Source organism: Corvus kubaryi, unplaced genomic scaffold (genome assembly GCF_017639235.1).
Source record: "Corvus kubaryi isolate FWS band 111438036 unplaced genomic scaffold, C.kubaryi_AGA036_p1.0 37391, whole genome shotgun sequence".
Taxonomy (NCBI): Eukaryota; Metazoa; Chordata; class Aves; order Passeriformes; family Corvidae; genus Corvus; species Corvus kubaryi.
In genome coordinates, this window is record NW_024581130.1 from 3320243 (window position 1) to 3347111 (window position 26869).

The 26869-nt window shown below is 38.5% G+C and overlaps 1 protein-coding gene across 7 annotated transcripts in view; it reads right to left on the bottom strand.

Annotated features, from left to right (window-relative positions):
* The window catches only part of ROBO1 (roundabout guidance receptor 1), a 699448-nt gene that overhangs the window by 356407 nt on the left and 316172 nt on the right, over nt 1-26869 (bottom strand). For 6 of the 7 annotated variants that reach the window (XM_042037872.1, XM_042037877.1, XM_042037876.1 and 3 more), the window contains one exon: nt 2316-2399. The exons of the other annotated variant lie outside the window; for it this stretch is intronic. In XM_042037872.1, the coding sequence (XP_041893806.1) occupies nt 2316-2399 (84 nt within the window). The remainder of the gene's footprint in view (nt 1-2315; nt 2400-26869) is intronic. 7 annotated transcript variants of the gene reach the window in all.

The following is a 26869-nucleotide window of genomic DNA, read 5'->3' on the forward strand; positions in this document are numbered from 1 at the left end:
ATAAGAGAGAACAAAAATGATCTAAGAATACTTCTGTAAAATCCAGGAATTCCGTATAACACCCATATGAATGAGCCCACAATTGGGGAAAAAAAAAAAAAGTAACTTTACTTGTAAGGTTGCATTCCAATGAATATTATTTTTAAAATCTCTTACTGATTACTACAGAAACCTGTTGGACTAATTTTCGTAAATACCTCAGGGTTTTTCCATATAGACCAAGGTAAACACACATAGTGTTACTGATTACTATTACATAGTGGAGAAAAAATACTGGATCATTAAATCTTTAAACATGAAAAACTTGGTCTTTCATTCAAATAGAAGCACAAAATCTCCAATTAAACAAAACCAGTCACCTTCTAGGTTTTAATTTTTGTTCAGCTTGTGTTTGCCTCTAACTTGATCCTGACTTTTGTGCCTACTTGGAAAATGCCTATTAAAATATGGCCTAGAGTTAAGAAGTGGAGCCTCTGGGGAGCTACTAGAGCACGGGTTGACTTTGTCAGTCCTCCCAAATGACCCCATTAGTCCCAGAGAGGCAGGTTAAACAGCTGCAACATCCTGCAGAGGCCTTTCCTGGGATGCCCAGCTGCTCGTGTGCACCTTGGTATGGGAGAAGGATCCTCAGGGGTGGACAGATGCAAAAGGGTCTGTGCTCTGCTTGGGACATTGTCCCGTGCTCAGAGAGGAGATTTGTCTTAAACGCTGCCTTATTTGCCTTAAATACTGGAGCAGGACTGCCTGCAGCCCTTGCACCCTCTGCCTGCCATCACCCACCCAGTGCACTTGTCATGGCAGGGCCTGTGTCAAACCTCCAGCCCCTCTCCATGGGGAAAAAGGATGGAGTCTCCCTCTAAATTCTTACCCCCGTTGCTCTTGTGCCTAAGGGGGATTTTGGAGGGCGCATACAGGGCCCCTCTCCTACCTCGTGGGAAGGTGGGAGGCTGTCGAGCACCAGCCCCGGGCCAGGGATGGGTGAGGAGGCTGGAGGGGAACCTATTGCTCATCTACATGTAAAACTAAGCCAATTTTTTATTAAAAGACTCTGACTCGTTGTTCCAAGTAAATTAGTGGCTGTTTAAACACAAGACCCGGGGATCACGGTTCTCAGCCCTGTTTTCTGAAAGCAAAAGTCTAACTTACGGCAAGGAAAAATCCATTCTTTAAGCTATATTTTGTCAATATGATATTCCCACAAGCACCAGAGAATGTACATGTCACAAACTTGGAGAGTGCAAGGGAAAGAATTTAGAACAAAAATAATAGGAATATTCAGAAGGTAGAAAAGTCAAAATAATCCACATGCAGCAGGATTCATGCTATGTTTTCCTAAAAAGGCACCTATCTTGACTGAGGGGAAATTTGTATTGCTTTAGCTTTTTTACCTTTTTAGAAAAAAATAAAAAGTATTTTAAACTGAAATAAAATTATGTATCAAGGTTTTAAACCACATGCAGAGATGATTGTGAGGAGTAGGTGATGAAAGCTGCAATCACTATAAGTGGCATATAACAGGAACTGAAGTTTTTTGAATAGATAAGTTGCTCTCTCTCTCACTCTCTATCTTATATACCTGCCTATCCTCTTCTTGTACCCTGCAAGACTGTCTCATTTAGGAATATCTGAGTCACACTGGACCACCAGCTGTTCATGAAAAACCATGACTGCAGATGAGACTGGGCTGTGGTCAGTGACTCCTGGAGCTGGGTAACATTTCAGGCTGCAGAAGAGTTACAGAATTGGGTTCCTCAGGGATCACTGCTGTATGGTGCTGCTTATTCTGTGGCTTTTCTTATTTGGCCTAGAGACACATTTCTTTAGTTTATGCAAAGCAGAAGTGAATGAAACATACTCTTCTCCAATCACAGTTTAGTCTCATTTGGGTTTTCTTCCCTGCTGCAATGTATTTTACTTTTGTTTATAATAGAAACAAAGCAAAAAAAAATCCCCAAATAAACAAGTGGAAAAATCCCCTAGGTCTTTGGAAAAATTTCTTTGAGATTATATATTTCCTCATGCACTAATATATACAGTTCAAAGGAAAATAATAGGTGCATTGTCTCAACAAGGCAAATTTAAACATTTAAATCATTGACATGTACTAACATACACAGGGACAGTCATCTTGGTTAGTTAAAAGACACAATAGTATTTCCCAACAGTACTAACAACGTTGAACTTCTAAAAGTGATGGTGACAGAGAGCCAGCTAGCAAAGATGATTAAAAGAACGTGTACAGGTGACAATGGCAGATGTAGGTGGAAAGTGTCAGAAGAAGGCAGTCAGGAATATTTCGGAAAGGTGCACTCTACCTGTGTAGCCCAGTGAATTGTCGCCGTTATCAGAGGTGGGGAGTGGTGTCCCGCTGTCGTTCCCCCTCTCTAGGTCTTCGGAGTCTGTCGGAAACAACACCAGAGCTGCTGATGGGGTCACAGGAGTAACAGTAGTTGCCATTTTGATCACAACACGTCCAGACACAATTAAATCCAGAAATGACAGCAAGAGCCACAGTGCCAGCACACGGCACACCTTGTCCTTCCCCCGCCTGCGTGGCGGAGCCTGGAGAGACAGGGCCGGGAGCATTGTCCACAGTGTCCCCAGAAAGCTGCCTGCTCTCCCCCTCTGCCCACTCCCAGTGTCACTCTGCAGCCCACCAGGCACAGTGGCCACCCTGCAAACCAGCCAGCACAGGCTGCAGGGAGCATATGGGGATGGGAAGGCAGGGGAGCTGAATGCTAGCATTGCTAATTTTCCACCTTATTGTTAATCAAAGCTATTGACTGTGATCACTCCCCATCATCGCTTCATCTCCTGGCAATTACAGACTCAGGGGACTTCACCTCTTTGTGGGGAGGAGGCGGGGGGACGACTGGGGCTTGGTGAGCACAGAGGGGGGCTGCTCTACCTCTGCTGGGAGATGGGGCAGGGGAAAGGGGTAGAGACCTCTGTGAAAAGGCAACAGTTTAGCATCGCACAGAGTAAGATGCGTTTTCCGCTAAAAGATCCTTGCTAGGAATCACTCCATTTTAATGTCACATTGGAAAAAGGAAAAAAGGGAAGGCAGCTGGTCAGCTAAACACATAAATGAACACATGTTTTAAGGCCCCAAGATAAATTGCTGATCAAAACACCATAAAGTACCATGAAGAAAACTCATAATAATGAACTAAATCATTCGAAACAAGAAAGTAAAATAAAATCCCAGTTGCTCTGAAAACAAAACAACATAACCCAAAGGAATTTGTCGCCAATACTGCTAGATCTTTTTACTCTTAGTGTAAAACTGTTTATTAATCTAAAATCTTATTTTAATTTACTTTTGATAGTGCACTGTCCAACAGATAATATGTAAAAAGAAACATTCATATTTTGTTCATAAGAAAACTGCAAGAAGCATCTGCAAAAATAACACTGCCACAACAATAGGCTGCTTATTTCCTTTTTTCTCTGTTGACAGGTGTCAGATAATTTATTAATTATTGCAAAGACGTGTTTTGCTCTCTCAGACATAGTCTGGACTTCTATAATGACTGAAAGTAACTGTTCATTTTCAACAGAATCCACACACATTGTTAAAAATTACTCTGAACTTTCACAAAACACCTAAAGCAATTGTGTATGTAACTAAACTGGAAAAAGAAAAACGTAAATGGATTTTTTTTTTTTTCTGGATAGTTAATTTTACTAGCTCAGTCACTCTCATTTTTAAAACTCAATGCCAAATATTCATTTTTTCTATTTGTTTTCTAAATTGTCTTATAGACAATATCTTTACAAATCAAAATCTTTTTAATGAGTTGCAAAGGAAAGACTTTAAGAAGACCAAAATCCTCAAGACCAACCCACTCAAGGGGACTTATTGGAAAAAAATATTTCTTTAGAAAAGTCAATTAAAGGATTGATAGCATGCCTTTCAAAATACTATTGTGCAAATTAAGAAAATAAAAGACCAAACAACAAAAAGCAACTGAACACCAAGATGATGTTTCATCTTGGCAGATGAAAGAAGTGAAATATGTTCATTTATTGGCTCATTCATCTTTTCTGGCTCACTAATGGCCAATGTCACGTACATCTTTAAAATCTGCTCTGAAAATGGCTGTAGATTGACTGGATCAACACTCTGCTTCTCCAGATTGCTCACTCATTTGCATTCAGGGGTTGATTGGGTCAAAGTTTTAAATTACTGCAGTAAAGGACAGAAGGATGGGACTTTTTATTAATTTAAGTGGCAGAGGCTGTGCCTGCCTTTTTTAGTGCAAAGGTTTATAATCGACTACAGAGAGCCCAGACCAAATTTAACCAATGAACCTGCTGATCATCATCTTGAGAGATTGATGGCATTCTAGGAGATTTAACCACACACTATTCAAAATGATGGAGGAGGAAGAAGATGCACCGAAAGCTACTGGACATGTTCTGTGTGTCACTGTAGTGTTTGGTGTCATGTGGAAAATATAATTGCACAGCGACTCAGAATTTTTACCCAAGATAGCCCCTCAGATATGGAATTCCAAGCGTTGGGCCATCCTCCCCACAGCACCTCACAACCAACCAATGCTAATGCCCCTAGAAAAGCTCACTTAAGAGTTTTAGCACGATCAGTCTCCAATTCAGAAATGCTGTGCATTCAATAAAGCCAACAAGCTAGGAGAGCATCAGCTTTAAAAACCAGGCTACAACTACTTACAGCTATTTAGGCTTGCAAATCTTGGCTTCAATCACTCAGTGGAGGTAAATGAGGGACTTAATCTCTTTTTGACACTACTGATACATGATATCTGTTAGAGACAATGCACTTGTTATTTACAATCTAAAACTATACAGGTGTTGTTCACTCTCTCATTCTTTGAGAAATGCTACTTTTCAACCTGATATTGAAGATGATATTCAGTTAATGTTAAATTATGGTCTCTGGCTGGAAATGACTCACTAAAGATGAATTCTACCCATTTGAACAGTAAGTGCTACATTTTGGGCTGTTGCCCTCTGTGCTGGGCTGAATTTAATTTCAGCTCTGTCACAAGTTCCAGCTTTGCTTGGGAGTCCCTGTAAATACTCAACAGAAGTAAGTACTGTTGACTTAAATAACACATTTCACTGTAGGACTGCTGTGAAGGCACTCTGTTGAACGGCTAGTAAAAGTCCTGAATGTTAAGACATGATGTATTTCTTATGACTACCATGCTGTAGGATCAGGGAATTTTCAACTTGGCTCTCTTAAATATAATAAACAATTTTACATCATTACCCTTTTTGAAATAGTTACAATGCCAAAAAATGTGAAGCAAACGAACTATAAACCCAAGAGCAATTCACCTGATGTATGAAGAATTTACAGTTCAGTCTGAGTCAAAGCAGAGGCTGAACCTCATGCCTCATCCCTCAAAGAAATGTCATAACCAGTCCTTAAGAGATTTCACAGAAGTGACAGAGAGAGATGCCCCTTAAAATACTCTCCAATATGGCTGGACATCTTGGTTGAATTTCTGTATCAGACAAGAAACATTTAAACCAAGGTTTCTATTTTTTCTTAGTTGCTCAAAAAAAAGGAGCCCATTTTCATTGAAATAAAATGTAAGCTTTAAAAAGACGCCTAGGCATTGGTTGATTCATTTTTGCGGTGACCCAGTCCACTGCGGGGCTGGGGCAGCGTGATGCCAATCAATCCCAGCCCATCCCTTGGATTGAGTTTCCCGAAGAGGCAGACTCAGAGGGTGGGTTGATGGGCAGCTCAGGAGCCTAAGCTGCACCCCCCTGAGCGGTACCCGGGTACAAGCCACCTCCCCCGGTTCAGGAAAATTCCCTGTTACTGGGTTGTTCACTGGTTCTCTGTTATAACTCCCACCTCTTGGTTTTCCCCAGTGGCTCTTGTTACACTGTATCCTCCCCCTGGCTTGTACCTCATTGGTTGTTTTCCCCTTTCACTGCGGTTTTCAAATTCCCTATAAAACTGAGGACAAGCCTCAAGGGAGAATCCCATCATTCCCATCATATCCCATCACATTCCGTCCCTTCCGAGCTTGTTTGGGTGGCGAAACTTCTGACAATAAACCTGTTAGGAGTCGGACCAGAACAGCCTCTCTCTTCCTGTGTCTCCATGCTAACGTGAGCCGATCCCATCGGCTCCTGCCGTGTTCCCTCTGCAAAGAAGCCAGCGAGCTAGCCCAGCCAGCAGCCCTTTTCCTGATGCTGAGGTCACTTCTGCGATGCACAGAAGAACGCAGCTGGACTCACTCTGATTGAGGCCACACCAGAGCTCGCGCCTCGAGCACAAGAACTGTGTTAATTCATTACATAAAAAACCCCCCAAACGACAAAAACAACCAAACAAGCCCAAAAAACCAACACAGTGCACCCTTCCCCCCGCCAAACAAAATTAAACAGAAAAAATACTTTTACCTATAAGTATACAAAACCTCAGGATGAAGTCAAAAGAAGTCCCCCTCCTTTTTTTTTTTTTTTTAATTAAATGTAGTTCCAAATGAGTTTATTTGGGAAAAGGAAGTTGAAAAGTAAAGCCTTGACTAACAAAAAAATAAGGGTCCTGCCGCCGCTTTGCAATTTACACTACACTATTCTCTCACAGGACCACTTGAGACACTCCTTATTTGAGAGGGGGAGCACCCTCATTATGATGAAAAATATCTCATCCCCTCTTTCCAGAGAAATTTCCAGAGCCACAATTCATTAAGCTGGGCAAGACATTTAAAAAAAAAAAAACAAACAAAAAAAACCCAACAAACATCTACTTGGACTTGGCAGGAGAGTGCTAAGTTTACTAGCACTTAGTGCTCCAGCTTTTTGGTGGAATATTTTCAGGCTTAGTCAGCCCAAGCACACATGACCCCTTCAAAGCATAAAGAGGATTTTTCATAATCATACAGGGTTCATAAAAATTTTAGGTGCCAATGGCAGTTGGACAGCACAGAAGATTTACATGGATGTGAGGAGACTTTTCCAATGAAATTTCCACTGAAATCTCCAAGTTATTCCATTTTATCAGATGGCCACACCATTCATGCTTTAATTTACACATCTTTAGCTCTTCAAAATTATCAGAAAATCCAAAATGTAAATATTTGCTCTTGTTATTCATTCTCTTAGCTCCTAGAACACCTCAAACCAGACAGACACACTTATTTTCACAGCCACTTACATTCAAGTGCATTTTACAATTCTAACCTCAAAAATTATATTAAACATGCTTTTAACCATGGCTTTGGTCTTCATAAAAAAGTCACCAGTGACTTTTTTTCCCACTGCTAAGAGAAAGTGATGCCATCAGTTATTGCTTCTTTTGAACCAGGAGATGTATCTGGATGACACATTTTATTGATGAAGCATCCTTAAAAATCCCCAGATGATTCAGTATTGATGTCCTGGCCCAGCCTCCTGGTGGACATAAAGAAAAATTGAAAAGACCTAAACAGACACAACTTCTTACTGCTGTAAGAATCTCATGGGTCTGACTTTCTGCACTGGTCTTTGTTTATCTGAAATTAAAGTCGACTACTGAAAAATGTCTGACTATAATATCAGTAACTGTTACCATATTTAATTCCAAAATTTATGACTTCATTATTTCTTGTTATGTTTCTCTAAATTTCATTATCATCATCAGCTTGGTGGAACAAAACTGGGAGAAACAGCATGAACAGCATTTTGCAAATGAGCATTAATAAAAGATTAGGGTGAAGCAAATGAATATAAACTACTATCAATATTAGAATTGTGTTCTACAAATTGGATCAATTCCCATTGATTCCTTTCTAGTGATCTAGATGAACTCAGGAAGACACATCAGAAAAAAAGCCCAACTGGGACTGCATCAAACCACAGCCTAAGATGAGGAACTAAATTAGTAGCCAAGTTTTTTTGCATTATTTTGATTTATTCTAGGTTTTCTTTGGAGCTACAGTAGAAATACACTATAATATGTCTTAAGAAATATTTGATTTGTTCCTATTTTTTCACTTGGTTATACATAATGACAAAACAGTTTGTATTATCAGGATATAAGTAAGTAAGGATAGCACCTAAAGGAGAACTACTGATTAAAGTCAAATCATTAAATCCATGAGAAGCAACTTTTGTACAGGGAAGTACTATCTAATGTCATATGTTTATTTAGAAAAATACACACAAGCTCTCAAGAATGTAGACCTATTCTTGAGATCTGGAACGAAAAGGAAAAACTTCAGGCTATGTGCAGAATTAGGAATAATTAGGCCACCTTTAGATGATCGCAGCTTGGTGAACACTCACATGTCTGTATCAGAAACCTGTATAGCACAAGGCTGGTTAATCTGATGAATATCCTTACCAATATTTCATAATAGCTCAAAGGAAATATTCTTTTTTGTAAGACTTAATACAGCATCTTTCTAGAGACTTTTATATTCAGCCAGATAACTTGTTTACTTTGGATAACTAAGGGAGTTATAACCACTTTCATCAGCTAAGACTCTCCACAAGTAATAAGTACTTCTTCATTAAAAATTTACACTGCTCAGCTGCCTCATTTGAGAAGTTAAGAAAGATCCAAGATAAGGGAAAAAGGCAAGAAATTGCTCTCATAATGTCCTTAATGTGAGGAGCTGGCTCAAGCAAATTATAAATAAATCCACAAGGATGCTTTTTTATTAATAGCTTGTACAAGTGTGTTCTAGCAATTCAATAAGTATTCTAAAAATAAAATGTGCACTTATGCACAGGTACAGAAATGATATTCCTTATGCTCAAAATACATTCTTCTGATGAGAGAACACTTTGTAGTGTAAAAGAAACCCCTTAGAAATAGATTTTTCTAAACCAAGGAAGAATAAAGCATTTATTTAATGGTTTGAGTATCTTTTTTTTTATTGTCTTCAAAGAACAGAGCATGACTGAAATCCTGACAAAACCTCAGTAGTGGATGCTATTTAAAAACCTTTCCTTCCCTTTATTTTCATAATTCACTCAGCCTTTAACTAAGGAAAAAAGTAAATTAGTGAGGATTTATTATGCGTAAGCATGAGACGACCTTGTTGTATCTTTGCAATTAATTAATTTATTTAGGTGTTCAGCAACACAGATTCAGCAAACATATTTTACTGAGTAGCAGAACCATAAGCTGAATGTGGGATCAGTCACCCTATGAATCCAATTACACAGAAACATTTCTGACTGAACGCCTAAATTCTCAAAACTTGGTATTTGGCAGAGAGCACAACAAACTTGCACTGCAGGACTTTGATGCTGCCAAACCTGCCTACTGCCCTCTCTCCACCTGCCCTTGCTCTTTGACTTCTGGCTTTTCCTTGTGTTTCTTGGGCTGTCCCCTGTAGCGCTCTCTCCTGTTTGGCATCTGCTCCCATTTCTTTCCTTGCCAGATAAACCCGAAGGTAACAGCCACTGAGGCTATTTAAATGGTGCTGGAAGTGAGTTAACAGGTGGTGGCCCCAGCTGCTTTAGTTGCAGAGGTAGATAAGAGACCCATCAGTAGCCTATGCAAGGCACTATGATTAATTAGGACAAGAATCCATTTTCTAGGAAGAGAGAACCAGATTTATAACAGAATTTTCTACTCCAAGGTAATGAGCAATGTTTCTTCAGAAAATGCAGAAATAAATTAATTTTTTGTGAAGTGCTCACCAGTCATCTTGACTATGTTCAATGTGGCATACGCATAAGACCTACTTGACATCGATTTCTTAGCATCAGTATTTTGAATCTTCTCTTTACTGCAAACTATGAGTTTTAACTTGCTTCAGGAAATGTTCTCTCCCTTAGAAGACCTCTTATTTTGTTTTCTTCCAAGTAAACTTACATGTTTGTCTAGAAAGTTCTGATTGCTGTGGGAACTACTATCAAGACATTTAAATAATAGCAACTAATACCATGTACAGCTGCAGAACTGGTTACGCAAGCTTCCCATGCAATCATCCAACTCCACTGGACTTCTTGCAGTAATCCCCTAACTACTGAATTAAACTCTGAGACTACACTTAGTCCTCCAGGCATTAACCCCTGGAGCTCCTCTTCCATAGCTTCAGCCCTGCAAGTATGTTTTGAGGCTGAAATATGCAGCTGCTTTACAAGTAGCTGCCCCAAAATAGCAGCAGAGAACTGGGTTCACTTGCTCGTTGCTGTAGAGCTGGAACACAGCAAGAAACCCACCATGCTTAACTACCCCTTATTTTTTTCAGCTGAGTGGTGAACTTTGGGAAGGTGATGAATTTCCCTCATTAATGACAATTACAGACAAGAAAAATGCAGGAACTTATTCAGCATATCAGCAGCCTTGCAGTGACATGATTTGAAATTAAAACTACCATAACAATGAATATTGAAGGAGATGTACACAATCCAAGAGCTGAGAACATCCTTTCTCCTTCCTTTGCCTTTCTGAATATGCAAAGTCGTCTTCTGAGTTGTCAGAGATATATCTGCAACACAACTGTGTCATTTGCATTCTGCCAGTCTATCTGCAGAGCTCAGCACGGAGAATAATATTAAATCAATGCATGTCAATGGTTGCTTAAAGAAAGACTAGACATACTTGCACTAATACACTGTCCAGCAGGGCAGTACACCGGCACATTAACTCAGCCTACTAAAGCAGATACTTAAGCAAGAAAGTCTCTCTGGTATCACAAGAATCACAGGTTATTCGCCTTCAGAACAGATTCCTATCTATTCTGGTTTGGTTTGACTCCCCCTCCTTTTAAAAGGGCAACATTTTGAACCATTTTGCTGTTTCCAACACATGTTTTCTACCTTCCAGCAATGACTTCAGCCCCATTGTGATTACTGATACCCTTAGCATATGGATTTCTTCGAGGAAATATGTCCAGTTGTTACTCTTCTTTGCTTTCCCTTCCTTTTTGCCTCCCACATCCCAGCTCTTTCACTATGACAAAGAAGCCAGCAGACAGGATAGGCTGTAAAGGTCTCTGTCCTTCCACATTTAAAGTCAGTCACATTCTATTTACTTTATCCTCTGTACAAAGCAAAAACATACTATAGCCTATGGAGTGATTTAAGGATCTAAAAAAATCAAGGTTTAACCCTGTTGTAGTTGACAATTAAAATCACTGTGGCCTATCAAGAAAGTATTTGGTAGGTAATGTACAGGGATGACTTTGAAGTGAAATGAAAAGGTGACTTGCAAGGTAAAAAGATATTCACACTGACTTGTAAAAAGGCATGGAGTTGAAAGACATGCCATGCCAATCAGTGCTTCTCTACAAGGATAAATTTCCATCAAGCTACAAGCATCATCAAACCACACATACATATCCATACAACATCGTAGTCATTCAAGACTGTCCAGAATTCCCTTTTCTATTCACCTTCTAAATGTATTAAATGTAACTCACTTGCAACAATACTCTTTTTTTCTAATCCAAAGATTAAAAATAATTGTTCTTTTTTATTCATACTAAGTAGAGGTAAGGACTTCAGGGAAGTTTTTTCCTTTTGTTATTTGATCACAAGCATTCTCTCTGTAAAGCTCTTATGAAGAACTTCTGCTTTTTGCAGCATAATGAAATTCATTTTACAAAGAAGCTTTTTGAGTTTGTGCCTTGGAGAGAAGTTGTACAACAGGTGTTCCTGCTTGCTTTGTTTACCTGAGCTGATTATTCACTGCTCAAAATCATATCCTTAAGAAAACAAATGATGGAGCATGTAAGCATTTGCCTGGAAAATTTGATATTAGGCTTGAAGCCCTTTCTTGTTAAAGCAGCAAAATGCTCTCATTGACTGTATGCAGGGTTCTGTTAGCACAGCTGTGAATACTTCAGGGAAGTGGGAGAAAGAGCCACAAATAAAGAATTAGCAATTATTATCTAGCTCATAATGGAACATACAGATATGCCCCAATAAGCTTAATAATTCTCAGTCTGAACTGGGAAAGATAAAATAGTAGTAAGTTAATTTAATAGTTCCTAATGGTTCTTTAGCATCTTCCAGCTGGGAATCTCATTTCTCAGAATGATTAATGTCAGCCTCAAAAGAAAGCACAAGGTCAAAAATTACTCCAAGTTTATGAACTTAAACTCCAGACAAAATAGAACAATGATGAAATGAAATAGCTGAGGAGGAGAACAATCAATAACTCTTCTATCTTGTCAGAATTCAGCTTTGCAAAATTTGTACCAGATAAGAAATCATACGACACAGCAAGGGGTACTTGGGCTTACAAGGATCTACAGATTTCTCTAAATATTGTTAATTTGTAATACTGTGTACATTGAGTATAGGAATTACTAGCTAGCGGCAGTAATTTTGAAACAAAAAGGGACCTTCAATAGATCCACAGGAATCACAGAAATAATTAGAGCTATTACTGGAAGCACAAAGCCCAAAACAATCAAGGATGAACCTTGAAGAAGGATAAGTTTAAACTACAGAAATATGATGAGAACAATGCCAGTGTCAATAACAAAAGCAGCCGCATCAAAATTTTGATGGATGAGACTATCAAGATGGTAAAGATTAACCAAATCACACATCTATGTTCAAAAACCAACCAGACCTTTGAGATAAGTAGACAGAAAGACATAACCTTATCAGAAGCTTCAGTTTGTGTATCAGGAGATACAGAAAAACAACTAAATAGCAAATGGAAGGAAATAGCTATGCCCCCCCTTAAAAAGCAAAACCAAAACCCCCATAGTGCTAGAGACCAGGAAATTAGGCTTCTCATAATAAGGGACTCATTTATCACCAGTAATGAACTGAAAGTGGAAGCACAGATGACTAAGAATTCATTGTGTCAGATTTACGTGTAGAAAGTTTCCCAAGTATATAATTGCTGACTGGGTCACAGCTTTAATATCGCTGACCTAAAGTACAACACTGCAAGAGTGACAGCTTGATAAAAGAAAAATTTCTTTATCAAGCCTCAACTGTTTGTTTGTCCTACCTTCATTTAATGTGTTGGTGCAGCTGCTTCGGGCAGGAAATAAAAAATACTTCTGAAGCAACATTATACATCTCATGTGTTTCTAGCGTGATTGGTTCCATATTGTTGGGGCCCTCAAGCGCCTCTAGCAGAGATCCTCAACAAATTTAAACATGTCAAACTGGATAAAATAAGAAATAGATGCTTCATCCCTACAGGCTAGGATGACTGCTACCCAGCACTGAAATTCCAACAGGGAAGATGATGCCCTGGCTTCAATCTGAGCACTGCATGCTCCCACGGGCTGCTGATATGAGCGCAGGGCCTGAGCCCTGAGGCGGCCATCAGCAGCCCCTGCCCAGCTCTTCCATGCCCTGGTGCCCGTGGGACTTCTCTCTGGTCCTGGCTGAGACCTCAGCCCAGGGGTGCCCCAGCTGTGACACCACTGACAGTGGAGGCAGCAGCCCCAACCCTGGCTGGGTGCCGCTGATGGGCAGCAGGTTTAGGGCACTGCAGATGTGACACCACACCAAGAAAATGTCCTTCAGCAACAGTTTTACTGTCTGGTCAGTGGGGAAGCTTAGACTCTGCTTAGGTCTCCAGTGGAAAACTTTAGTTCACTACAAAGAGCCTAAACCTAAATAGGTGGAGCAGAGTTTAGCTGTCTAACAGAGTATTTCAGAAGATCAAGGCACTGATAACCACAGAGCCAAAGATCCAGACCTGTATAAATTACCTATCAATCACAAACTTCTGAGGTGGCTCACAACTCAGCGACACACCACTACTGCTACTGAATTTAAACAACTGCATGCTGTATTTAAGGGTTTGCTACCTTGATACTTCAGCATATTATGATACTAAAGATTTTTAGGTATATCCAAGATTATCCTAACTAGTCTACTAAATTTCTGCTACAAAACAGAACAAAATGAGAAGGCATTTAATACTTTTACTGGCTTCAGGTTTATTTTATTTGTTTTGGTGGGAATATAGGTATGAAAATTATGGAAAAAGGAGACAGGAGAACAATACAAAAGCATAAGAACCTTAGAGAAAGAAAAGCATATTTAGCGTATTGAAGGCAATTAATCGTTTTTCCTTTTAGGAGGCCAGACTACAGAAAATTCCTGGAAAAGCACTGCAATTTCAGAAGGTGCTGGGTATGAAAAAATGAGAGTAACACATTGGATCAAATAACACATCCAGCTAGAGACCCATCTGCCACTGAAAACAGTTAGAAAGTAAAACAACACAGAACACTATTATTTTATATTTAAAATAGGAAAAAAATTCTCAGAATATAGTGAGAAAATTTAAACTTTAAACCAAAAGAGACTACTGAGTTTACCCCATCATTCCTATTACTCAAGTGGTACAGTTTATTCAACTCTACCAAAACTTGTGTTGCTGTTCTACAACTGTAGAGTGACAGAAGAGACGTGATACAATCTTGAAAGCTTAACATTGGAGGTAAATAAGCTGTAAGGGCACATAAATGCTCAAAACTGAACAGAACTGAAGCATTAAACAAGTCAGTGAGAAAGACTTCACACCTGAAGTGAAGACTATTTCAAATGCACTTCAGGAAAAGCTTCTAAAACTGTTAAACATTTCAGAACTTTTATCTTAGCTACAAAACACCAAGCAATAAAAACAAACTTTTTTTTTTTGTTAGAAATAATATAATTGAAACCAATCTAAGATGTTTTCCTTATAGTTTTTATTTTTCTAATGGCTCTGATTTTGAAAATGCATTTAGTCTCAGAAAAGTGAAATATAAAATACAAAGAAAATTATGTTCAATGATGAAAGGAAAACTGGGTAAAAAATTGAAATAAATAAATAAAATCTCCCATAAGCATTGACTGAAATGTTAACTAGTTTTACACTGACTGGCATTCATGACTAAGAAGGCTCCCTAGGTAAGCTCCTATTTAAGCTTTTCTCCTCAGCTTGAAACTTGAACATAATTATGTTTGACTAGATTCAGGCTGAGTGTCTTAGGGTCCTGCCCCCCCCCCCCCCAGTCATCCCAATCAAAGGCCTAGACAAAACCTTTCCCACTTTCCTTGAGGCCTCCCACCACAGGTATCTTTCTTCTGTCTCAAAAGACAGAAGTTTGTGTATAGCAGAATCTTGTCCTAATATGCAGACAAAACGCAACTGCACCTCACATCCCCTGGTCCAGGTATAGCTTTGAGACTCCTTCCATCTTTATAAAAGATGTTGATTAAGATTAGCAAGTGAATTCAGAAAAGACTAGAGCAGGAGATAAAACAGATGCTGACTCCGATTGCAGAAACCTTATTCTGTAGAAAATTAGACTAAAGTAAAACACTTCCAAGCCCTTCCTCATGCCATTCAGCTTATTTCATCAATATATGTTTCATAATCTGAATGTTTCACATTAATAGAAATTTTGTATTTCATATTTCTTAAACATGAATGACTAATTCCACTCTTTGGATTCTTACAGTTGAAAATAAAAGCCATTCATAAGTAGAAAAAAAATGCAGTTGATGAAAAATGCTATAGGCCCAGGAAGATTTTTCTGATGATATACTATCAAGAAAAATTTAGTGGAATTTAAACTGGCCCCTCATTTATCATATCCTGTGGGCAAGTCAGTTAATGGCTATATTGATTCTCTTTTGCGTTCATTCTCATATACATCATCCAACCAAGGTGAAAGTAACCATGAGATATTAATTTTAGAGAAAAATATTTCAATGATAAATGTTTGAAATTGCAGTTTAGGAATTATTATTACACAATGGATTTGCTGTTCTTAAATTATAGGACATATAGATATAATCACTCCAGGAAATATCACATTAATAAATACTAGGTGATCCCTGGAAGTGCTGTGCTGCTAGGAGCTAAAAGGGACTTGAACAGAATTCTATCAGTTGAGGATCTGATACATGTTGAGAGCCACTTTCACACAAAACTCAGGGGTACCGGACTGCCTGTGAACCTTTGCTCAGTCAAAGGGCAAAACAAAATAGGTATCTGAGACCATGGTTTGTTTGGCCTGCCAGTATCTGAGGATTAGAAGAGGGAAAAATACTCCATTTCTGTGCACATCTGATTTCACAGGCAACTTAAAAGGTGTTTGTTTTTTGCTCACACTGACATGTAAAGAGCAAAGCATATGACTCCCACCCTAGTGTTTGGCTGTTCTGAAGAAAGATGATCAATGAAAGAAAGGGAAATTATCTTCTTCCAAGGGCAGAAAGGATGGACTGCACTTGGTGCAAATGGCTTCAATTTTTTTTTTTTCTGTGAGAAAAAGTGTAGAGCAGACTGAACTAGTACACAACCAAAATACAACTCAACAAATTGAATACTACCCTATTAATAAAATGTGTCTCTGAAAAGTTCTAGAAGCAGCGTAATTTTTTTTTTCTTTGGCCTCCTCCTTACAAAATGTAACTATTCTCGTGCAACTGGTTTTCGTTTTTCAACTTGACAGTTCAGCTAATGATCAATCCTTCATTTCTAGACCAATTCAATCAGTTATTATTTTACTCAGTGTGCATTTAGGAAGTTTAATCTTTGCAAGGAACTTTTTGATATTTTCTTTATTTAAAAAACCTCTTTCTCAACTGCAAACATGTTCCCCCATCAAGCCTGAAGACTCCTGGCATTTTTTTCAATGCTTCAGGTTGTTCAGTGCTCCAAGTTTTGTTAGCAGAAAATAAGACAAAGTTTACGATGCATGTGTGTGAAAAACGTGTTCACACAGGCTTCCCTTAGCTGCTTCAAGGTCAAGGGAAGCTGCAAGGTGGGAGGTGAAGCTTATCTTACTACCTTATTTAATCTCTTTGGAGAAAAGAGAAAAGGGGCAGAGAGAGCACACATTTGGCCCAGCCTGTGGCTCCTTTTAAGAAAACAATTGATTTCTTTTGTATTTTTATTACTGGAAAAAGTGAAAACAGATATCTGAGGAAAACAGAACCAGATCTCCTGTTGCAAGGACACTTGGTGAAATCCAGCTGGTGTCTCATGCAGCGCTCAACCACAGGGAAAGCCTGGGCTTGAGAAGAGCCCCCGACTGCTGCAGCTGAGGCTGGAGCCCCAGCGGGGTCAGGGAGATGCCTCCGGGGAGAGCTTCCAGGGGCCCTTTGGAGCTGAGCTACAGCTGCTGCTGCTGGGAGGGGAGGAGATGGAATTACAGCGTGGAAAGGGGAGGCTGGCGGGACAGAAAAGCAGAAAGTCTGAAGGGATGAAAACACAGAGTTTCACTTTCATCCCTCTAATATTCTCAGGAATCCCTTTAGGGGGATGAAAGCCATCCCTTGTAAGTCTGATTCCTCTGTCTTTATGTTTTGCGGGCATCTATAGACAACAGAAATAAATGGTAATGAACAAGAATTGGAAACAGTACAGACGGCTGCCTGAGTCTCTTTGAAATGAGCAGCAAGACACAGGCTCCTTCAACAAACCTTGTGACAGTTATTTTAGTCAACAGCAACAACTAATATACAGTTTTGATATGACACCCTTTCCTACTCCCAACCAAAAACCTCTGCAAGTGAAAAACTGCTGTAAGCTCTTATGGTCACAAAGCCATGAACTTGAAACTTAGGAAATTGTAGAAGTGAAGCTGCGTGACTGATCTTACTATAACTTCCCAAGACACCCCTTAGTCATTAATTCCATGACCCTTTCAGAATGTTCTCCCAGTCCAGAGATTAGATAACAAGTGAAGTACAAAATGTTTGAGGTGTACAGACACTGACTGATGATCAGGAATCAGACTTCTTTAAAACCAATAAATTCACAGACACCACTGCCAAAAGCTCTCCAATGGTGAACTAACATTTTCCTCAGAAGTCTGCAAGGTGGAGAAGGTAGTGTTATCATCTGCATTTTGAAGCTGGACATCTGAGATGTCACTGTGGCTAGAGACAAGTTATATCTGAAGGAAGTTACTCTCCAGATTTCCACAACTACGTCTTCCAGCCCCATGTTTAGAAGCCTGTGGTGCTGGAGCCAATACAGAGAGAAAAAGAACACTGGTGAATGTCTCAAAACCCTGATGATCTTTCGGAGCTTTCAGTTGCTGTCTGACTACACAAGGTTGACTAGTTTCAAAGTTTAACCTAAGTAGCCCAAGGCATCAAGCAAGCCAAAGGTATTATAAAGCCTAAATGGGGACATCTCCTGGCTTCATGAACATTTCCAGGCCAATAAATAACTAGCTGATGAGCACACAAAGGAGCATTTTCAATTCTTATTAAAGGATCAGTAAGCATGTAATAAATTTTTCCCTTCCACTGATTCTATTTACATAATGCAATAGTTAATCTGTAATATTCTGAATAAGACACAAGTTTAATGTCTGCTTTTTCAAAACACATTTAACTGTTATATTAATTTAAAAAAAAAATCTAGGTTTATGTTTATATAACTAACATGAAATCAAATATAAAATGCAGGCTTTGATTGCTGTCTTCTATTTTTCTCTCTTCTTCCTAGTCCCTCTCCCAGCAAAGCAAAATGTAAACCCTATTGCCATTTTTAAGTATGCATGTGAAAGAAAATTGATTGCTGAGGCAAAGTTCTCTATGTGCTGCAGAAAATAAGGTCATGCTTACAAAAGTTCTTCTAATTTACAGGAAACAGTTTGTGACTGATTGCTTGGGAAGAAAACAAAGGAAAATTTACTTCAGAGAATGCTCTGGCTCCTGGAATCAAGACAGCTTAAAGAAGAGGAAATCTTAAGGACTGACAGACGTTTTGAAAGGAAGACTGCTAGCCTGGAAACATTCTCAGCTGCTTACTTTTGAAATTAAATATCTTAATCTGTCACTTTCTTGCTGAGTTACCATGATCAGATCAAAAGTACTCAAATCCAGACAGGTACTAAGATGCCAGAGACCTCTGTGGATCTATTTCTGAGCCTCTCTTTACCCATTCTATCAAATGGAAATAAAAGAACAATGAATTATACAATTTGCATGTGCATAGCAAATTGAAATGTGTCTTCATATCTTTGCTATTACTATAAATTAAATATACAAAATGGTTTGGTAAAAATCTGGAAGTTTGTAAAGTTATGAAGCATAAACTTATCTAAGACATTTCTTAACAACTGAAACTTTCAATACTTAAGAAGGTTAAGAATTGTGTAAGCACAATTCTTGTCTTACTACTCCTATACTTTAGAGGACATTGTATTTGCATTGTGATGACATCTTCAGAAAAATCAACTGCTGCAGCCTAAAAAGAAATAGTTTTTGTGAGCCTAAACTTGCCACTACTCCAGAAACCCAGTGCTTTTAGGAGTCTGTATAGGTATTCTCTATTTCATAAAATAATGATTTATCTCACATAGCACCATTCACATCTTAGAAATGACAACAGGGATTTTCTTTAGCAAAAAGAGAAATATTAATATGTTAAGCATTCAAAATAATTTTTTCTGTAATTCTCTCAAATTATTAGCATCAACTTAGTCTGACAAACTCAGCTTTCTTAGTATGAGACAACTAAGCTACAAAATAGAACTTTGCCTACTAAATAAAGACACAAAATCTTAACAGATTAGGTTTTGTCATTACTATAAACTAATGTCAAAATGGTTTCTGGTATTTCTGTGATACTACAGAAGCCCCCAGAAGAATTAAAACAATATGTTTTGCAATACCACTGTGTACTGAAATGATACACACTAGATATATTTCTCTTCTTCCCAGTGTCTCACTGCACCCAAACCCGCATTTGCAGCTTCTAAGACTTTTGGCTCAGGTTCTGCTAATTATGAAATTAACTACAAAATGAGCAGTGTTTTGTTCTCTGTTATGTCAAAGCAGCCCTTGTCACCCACCAAACTGATTTATGGGATCACGTCTAGGTGAAGAAGCTACAACAGCTTGCTCTTTTGTATTTTAAGAAGTTAGTGACATTTTAAATATAGCAAAAAGTCTAATTTGGAAAGAATAAATAATGTGGTTTAAATATTTTTATTTCATGAAGCTGGGCTAGCTGTAGCACACCCAGGTTATTCTCAAGACAAAGAAGTCCAGACAAAAAAATCTTGGCATCTACAACTGCCATATGGAGGGTCCATGTGTCATTGTTGTGTGGTCAAATTATCTTCCCATTTTTTTTTCCCTACTTATTTATAATGTATTGACATTTTTCCCACTCTTTTTCTTTCAAATCTGAGAGGAGGAGAGTCACATTATTTTTGAATCCAGAAGCAGAGAAAAATAAAATTAGCTTGAAAAACTCCAGCTAAAACCTGAAATGGCTTTTACAGGCATAAAAACAACTTCTCATTAAGGACTAGTGTTGTGGGACTGTCCATGGCTTGAGGCTAATGATCTTCCCAAGCAGAGCTGAGGGTCCATCCTTTCTCATGGTTTGATGCTCCTGTTTCTAACCTTCATGATTTGTTAGCCAGGTGACCTTCAACCTTTGATCCTGAGGAGACTATTAGTGGTGTAACCAGATTTGCCTCAGGAGCACTGCTGCAGGGGAGCAGTCCCAGGTGCACTATAAATGTACCTTATCACATCATTCTACAGTTAATCACTGGGATATCAAAATACACTCAGAATGTGCATATATAAATATATTATAAATATATACATGTGAATATAAATAAAAATTGGCATTTAGGGGGTAGATAAGTCAAGCTACAGCCATTATACTGTTGTGACCCACTTTTATGCATGTATTCCCCACTTATTCTAATCCAAAATAAGATTTAGGTGAGTACTTTGCTGCAAACAAAATCTTGGTGCCATGACTGGGGAGTGTTCTTTAAATAAAACTGTAGAATCAATGACACAAACTTCTAGAGAAATTATCTATATGTTGCAGAAGCTTTTGTTGGATTGGGGTATAATCCCAGCTCTTTTGAATACAAACTGACATTTCAAAACTTGGGACAGGTTTGACTACATGTCAGGGAAACAATTCAACACCTGCCATATTTGGGGCATTATTGTAACAGCGATAATAAATTACATCCCAGAGCCTAGAGCTGTTTAAAAAAAATTGCATCGAGAAACAAAAAAAAATTTGTACTTCTTTTTCATTGTAATTCCCTCTGTTTCTTCCCTTCCAGATTTGCATGGGTGTCCTCTAAAAGATTTCTTTCAGGATAAAAGACTCAAAGGAAGCTTTCTATGGTGAAAAAAATTCACTAGTTAAATTCTGCTGTGTTAGATGCAGCTGTAAAATGAAGACATACTTGATGTAGGAAAGCTCTATCTAAATAAAAATTTGAAAAAAAATCCTAGAATCACACTTTTTTCCCCTTCTATTTAAACCATAATGAAAATGAAAGTATATGCCTAAGACAGGAAGAATAATAGCTATGACAATAAAAGATCCAAAGAATATGCCAAAATACCATGATTCTTAAAGCGAGTAAGACAAAACAGTATTGTTTTACTGAGCTTGTGGAATTTGAAATATATGTTTCATACACAACACGCCATGATTCAAAACAGCTGACCTATTCTGAAAGAGAGTCAAGAAAAGATTTTACTGACAATTGCAACTTAAAATGGCTCCATTGACAAAACTGTAATATGAGCCAAAAGCCTCATCTTACAAAGTCTTTTGTCCTTTTTATAATGTGCTGTGGGAAGTCCCATTGACCTCCTGGCTTCACAGGTTAAGCAGGCAACTAAGTCTTCTTCTCTTTATAGCTGAGTTTGCCTGTGATCCAGTAAATGAAGAACTGAGAACTGCCAGGCTCAAAACTCTGCATTTTCATTTGAGGGCCAATAATTATGTGTATTCAAAGGAAGGAAATAATAGATAAAGAGAGTAGAGTCACAAGGAGATAAGAGGGAAGAAAAAAATTTGCTGAGAAATGAGCTCCAGCCACTGACTCATAGAAGCATTTCTCAATAAAGTTCATGAGGATGTTGCATAGAGATTCAGTATGTGTATGTGACAGCTGAATAATCCATGGATTAGGAGTCATAGATACAGTTAACATCCTTCCTGAGCTTTTAAATTGTAATGATTATCAAGCATGAAAGTTTTCCTTTCTATTTTTTTTTAACAAGAAAATTTATGGACTGTATTATACACACTTAGAGTCTCTAGGGACTTCCCATACCTATTTTGGCTGTCTGTATTACTCTTTTGTAATATTGTTATATAAATAATCATAAAAAAGGGTAAAAAAACCCAAACAACCTTTTTCCAGAGTATTTTTGTGAACTTAAGCAGTTAGAAATAAGTATTAAATCTACATAACAGATACCTTCCTCAGAACTGAGGGAAAGATAAACTCTAAAAAAGTATTAAACCAGCCTCCAGCTTTCTCCTCCTCATATTCCACTATTCCCAGCAACACAGGCAAAACCTTTCTTGAAATTTCTCAATCATTACTAATAGGGCTGCATCCCTGACAACACCACAGTTTAAAAACACCGGGACCGTCATCAACATCCTTTGATACAGTCTCCATTAGCATCTAGTCATATGACGAGATGCTTAAAATACTACAACTTCAACAGAATATTGAGGTTTGTGCCTTAAAACAGCAGTTAGGCACATATTTTGTTCATTTCAATAGGCCTTAGCCTTGTTAAACAAGGAGGAAAATGCTGAGAAATTAATATTGGTTCTATGTTTGAATTTCCAGGTGTCTTAAAAAAGACAGACTTTGGAAAGGGTTTGTAAATACATTAATTTATTATTACATATTCACTAATAGACTTGTTCTGGTGAGTCCTATAATAGTACAGTGCACATTCCTCAGATTATGCAAAAAAATCAAAATACCTATTATATGCAATGTCTTTCATGTAAAATGATATGCCAACTTCCATAATCATTTCCTATTCTCTCTTTAGAAAAATTTGATATCTTTTAAACCTCCTAATTATAATAACAAATAAAAAGACCTTTTTAGTAATAAGGAAGGAAACTGGCACAGAATCATAATAAAGAAAAGCCAGCTGAGGAGCCTGCTAGAAAACAATACTATGTATAATTGGTGTTTAATTATGCAGAATTAACAAATGGCAGCAGCACTGGTTGTATTACTTGACCAGGGCTCTTTGCCAAGTCAACAAGCTGGTTTTAATGTAGGAAGTAATCCATTCAGTTATCTGTGCCTTTGAGCAGGGCCCTGACTGCTGTGTTCTCCGTCTGCGTTGCCAAAAACATTTAGCAGAAGAAAGAAATCTGTTGATTTGCTAAAGCAAGATAAATTTTGGTCATTGATAAGGGTGAATGCACCAATAAGATCATAAAAAAGTTTTCTAAACATTTTATTCATCTGGTGCCAATGGTTTAGTAACACTATGAGAGCTCAAAATACTAATTAGTACGAGTTTGCAGGGTTGATATATTATACAATAGAATATCGAACATGTTTATTTGAATATATTGCCTCCACTAAACCCTCCCCTCTGCACACACACATATTTGAATGTATTTAAAAACACAGTTAAATATTTATGTTCTCTAGAGCCCCATTACATGATTTTCTCCTATGGTAAGCAATTAATTTGCATTTTGGAATGAACACAACTATGATGATAAGTAGCAGAAATTAATGGAAAGAATCTTCCAATGTGCCCACACTCACAACTAACCCCTGTGACAAACTTGAGCACTGCCTCACCAGCAGCATTTACTACTAAACGCAGATGAGAAAAACCTTTGGGGGAAGGAGAAGGCAACAGAAACTCTTGGAGATCCCCAAAAGCATGTAGCAGTCTGCCCTTGCTTCTGAAGTTCTTTTTCATGTGTAGGTTTCTTTGGGGGTTCTCACCGTTACAACAATGACAGTAGCAGATGTACCGGCAAATGAATGAGAACCTTCAAACAGAACTGCATTGACACATATATTTGTGCTCCGTACTTATTTTGTTTGCAGGAAGGCACAAAACCTACTGAAAGCCATGGAGAGAAAAGCAGAATTTGGGGTCTGATAGAACAGAGAAGGCAGATTTAAACTAAAGAATTGGGAAAGTTTCTGTCACCCAAACTGCTCTACAGATTCAGGTTCACCTGGAGTTGGTATTGTTAAATCCTAACTGGTTTTCTCTTAGGTCAGTCCAGGATTTAGCAAGATATGGTGAGCTACTCTCATCTGAAACTCTGAGAGAAAGGTTAATTTTGCCTGATCTTTGTCATGAAGAATCATTATCACAGAAATGTGGTTGCAACTGAAGAAAAATTAAGAACAGAAGATTGGTCTTGGCTTTCAGTATTTCTCAGGATGAAAGAGTGCATGCAAACCAAGGACAGCAACCTGCTGAGCACCAAATGTGACACAGGACTAAATGGGGTCCTCTTTTACATCTTTAAAATAATGGGCTTTAGCATTCAATATTCCTTTTAACCCCCACTTTTACTGACAAAGAACAGCAGTTTTCTCCTTTTTTTTTGCCGTACTTTTTCAGTGACATTCAGCATCATAAAAATCAATTCTTAAGTCCACATCACGTTATGTTTGGAAAGAGAAAGTTAAATAAAAATGCTCCTCCTTGTGTGCACGTACATCAGTACATGACTTTACAAAGCTGAGCTATTTCCAATGCAAACACAAGTAAATCTGGACATCCTCATATATTCACTATTTTATAGGCCCAGTAAAACTTGATCAAAATCCACTTATACTTGTTGGGTGTGTGACTTAACCTTTCGGGTAGATTAATTAGATTAACAGACCGCATACTGTAGATTCCAGTACTTCCTCAATGGCTATTAAATTACACAGAAGGAATTATGTTTTAAAGTCCTGCTTCCTTAAATCAAATTCCAACCGTCACCTTTCTTTCATTTATTACACTGAAAAGCTCTTGTTCCTTTCTTAATAAAAACTGAACCTCTGTTAAATTCCATCCTTAGTACTTGACATTATTCATCATTTCTGTGCTTAGGATCAGATAACTACAGAACCTGATCTACAGATTGAAAACCTGAGAATCTACTGAGAATCTCAGTCTACACTGAGAAAATACACTTAAAAATAGGTATTCCACCAAAGGAGTGAAAAAGGTGGCACTTTATTTGTGAAGAGTCAGAGCAGCAGAGTATTCGTACTTTTAAGTGACCAGTTTCAAAATGTTGTCCAGACAGTGAATGAAAATTCTGTATGCTTTCCTAATATTCCCAGACACTAGGGAGCCTGGGGATGTCCATGAACCTGAGCAGAATATCCAGTATTTCTCAAAAAGCACCAAACTGTACTCACAACACAACAAGGTGAGCTTTCTTGCACTTGCATCTACATATAGACTGTTCCCAGGGTGTTACAAACAGCACAACAATTAAGAAAATATGCCAAACTTTAAGATCTGAGCTGAGATCTCTGTTCTGAAAAGGCTGTACAGCTGGGAGGAATATAATAATAGCAGTGCCAAGGGAAGGTCAGCCCTCTGCACGCCTTTGCTGCAAGAAGGGAGAAGAAGATGGAATCGAAAGATCTGTGCCACAAGAACATTACTATGGATATAGAATCTACTGCACACCTGCTGATGCACACTCTTGCACCCAAAATGCCAGCATCCTCCTGCTGTCAGTATTCCTAGAAACACTGAAAAAGTACAGAAGAGTCTGCCACAGAGCAGAGACTCTTTCAGTATGCCAACAGCAGCTTTGACGCAGTGCCACGCAGTGCACCACTAAGCACCCTGATGTGCACCCAACCTTGGTCCCCATTAGTGGTCCAGGCATCCAGGACTGTCCCATAAGGACACCAGAAGTGCTTGTTATCATCAGGACACCTCAGTCTCATTCTTTTTCTGCAGCTCCTTTCTGGCTTGTGATTAATTTTACAGCACACTCCCAGATTTCTCACTGCATTTCTGCCGACAGGGCTCTTTCTGTGCTCCCCATAGTGCTGGAAGTGGGTGCTGGCAAGTGCCTTTACAGGCAGTACAGTTGCTTTAGCAGCAGCACCAATCCATGGCTCCCAGTGTCAGGCCAATTGTCTTTCAGGGTAGCAACTTTAACCACAATTGTATTTCTCCAAATCTATGTAATTAAATCCATATGGCTTCAGTAAACAGCAAAGCAGTCTTGGAGAAAAAGCTTGATGAATAAAGACAAAAGAATCCTTCACCTTTCACTAAGTGTCACCTACTTGTACACATATTTAAGACAGAAATTTCATTCCTAGCAGGCAGGCAGAGCCTCCAAGCAGCCTGAGACAAAGAGGATTTGGAGCAATGGATGATAAAGCAAATCCTGACAACCCTGCACTTGTGTGATCAGGTAGCAGAGCTCAGGAGGGGAGCCTGCTAAGGCAATTAAGAGCAGGTGACACTTGCCAAGAGAGACTTCAGTCTTTAGGCAATTCATGTTAAGAGAGACTTTGACAGATCCTACAGAGAAACCCAAAGCTGCCCCAAACTGCTCAAAACTTCTTCAGGATATGAATGGAGTCCCATGTCTGGCACAAAGTATGACAGGCTTTGAAGTGTTCTTACCATAAGCACGGCAGTGCATAAAAAACATTTTAAAATAGTGTTATTTTATTCTATTGGACTTTTATGGCCTGCTGATGCTGACATCTTTGTGCTTTGCACAGCAGGAAAAGGAAGTGTACATATTTTACACTATCTATCCCTGCCATCCTAATTTGGATGCCATCTACCCCCTCCATAGTGATCTGAAGCACCTAAAGTAAAACTACCAATGGAAGAGCCTGTCCTCATTTATCAAGTACTTTTCAGCTAGAGATAAGCAGCTGAAATTGCATGTCTAAAACAGTTGACATAATATTGCACTGTAAATAATCCTAGAGGGTTTCTGCCCCCAAATATTTACAGCTCTAAACCAGAAAACAAGCAAAACAGAGAGGCTTAATTTGCTGTATTCCACAAGTTAGCAGCAGAGAGGGAAACAGTACCCAAAGCCTGTTCTCTATTCGTTAGACTTCATTTGCCAAAAGTCTTTGCAGAATCACATTTTGAAGTTCAGCAAAAAATCCCTTCCTAAAGAAAATTTTACCATGAATATTAGGAAAAAAAAACC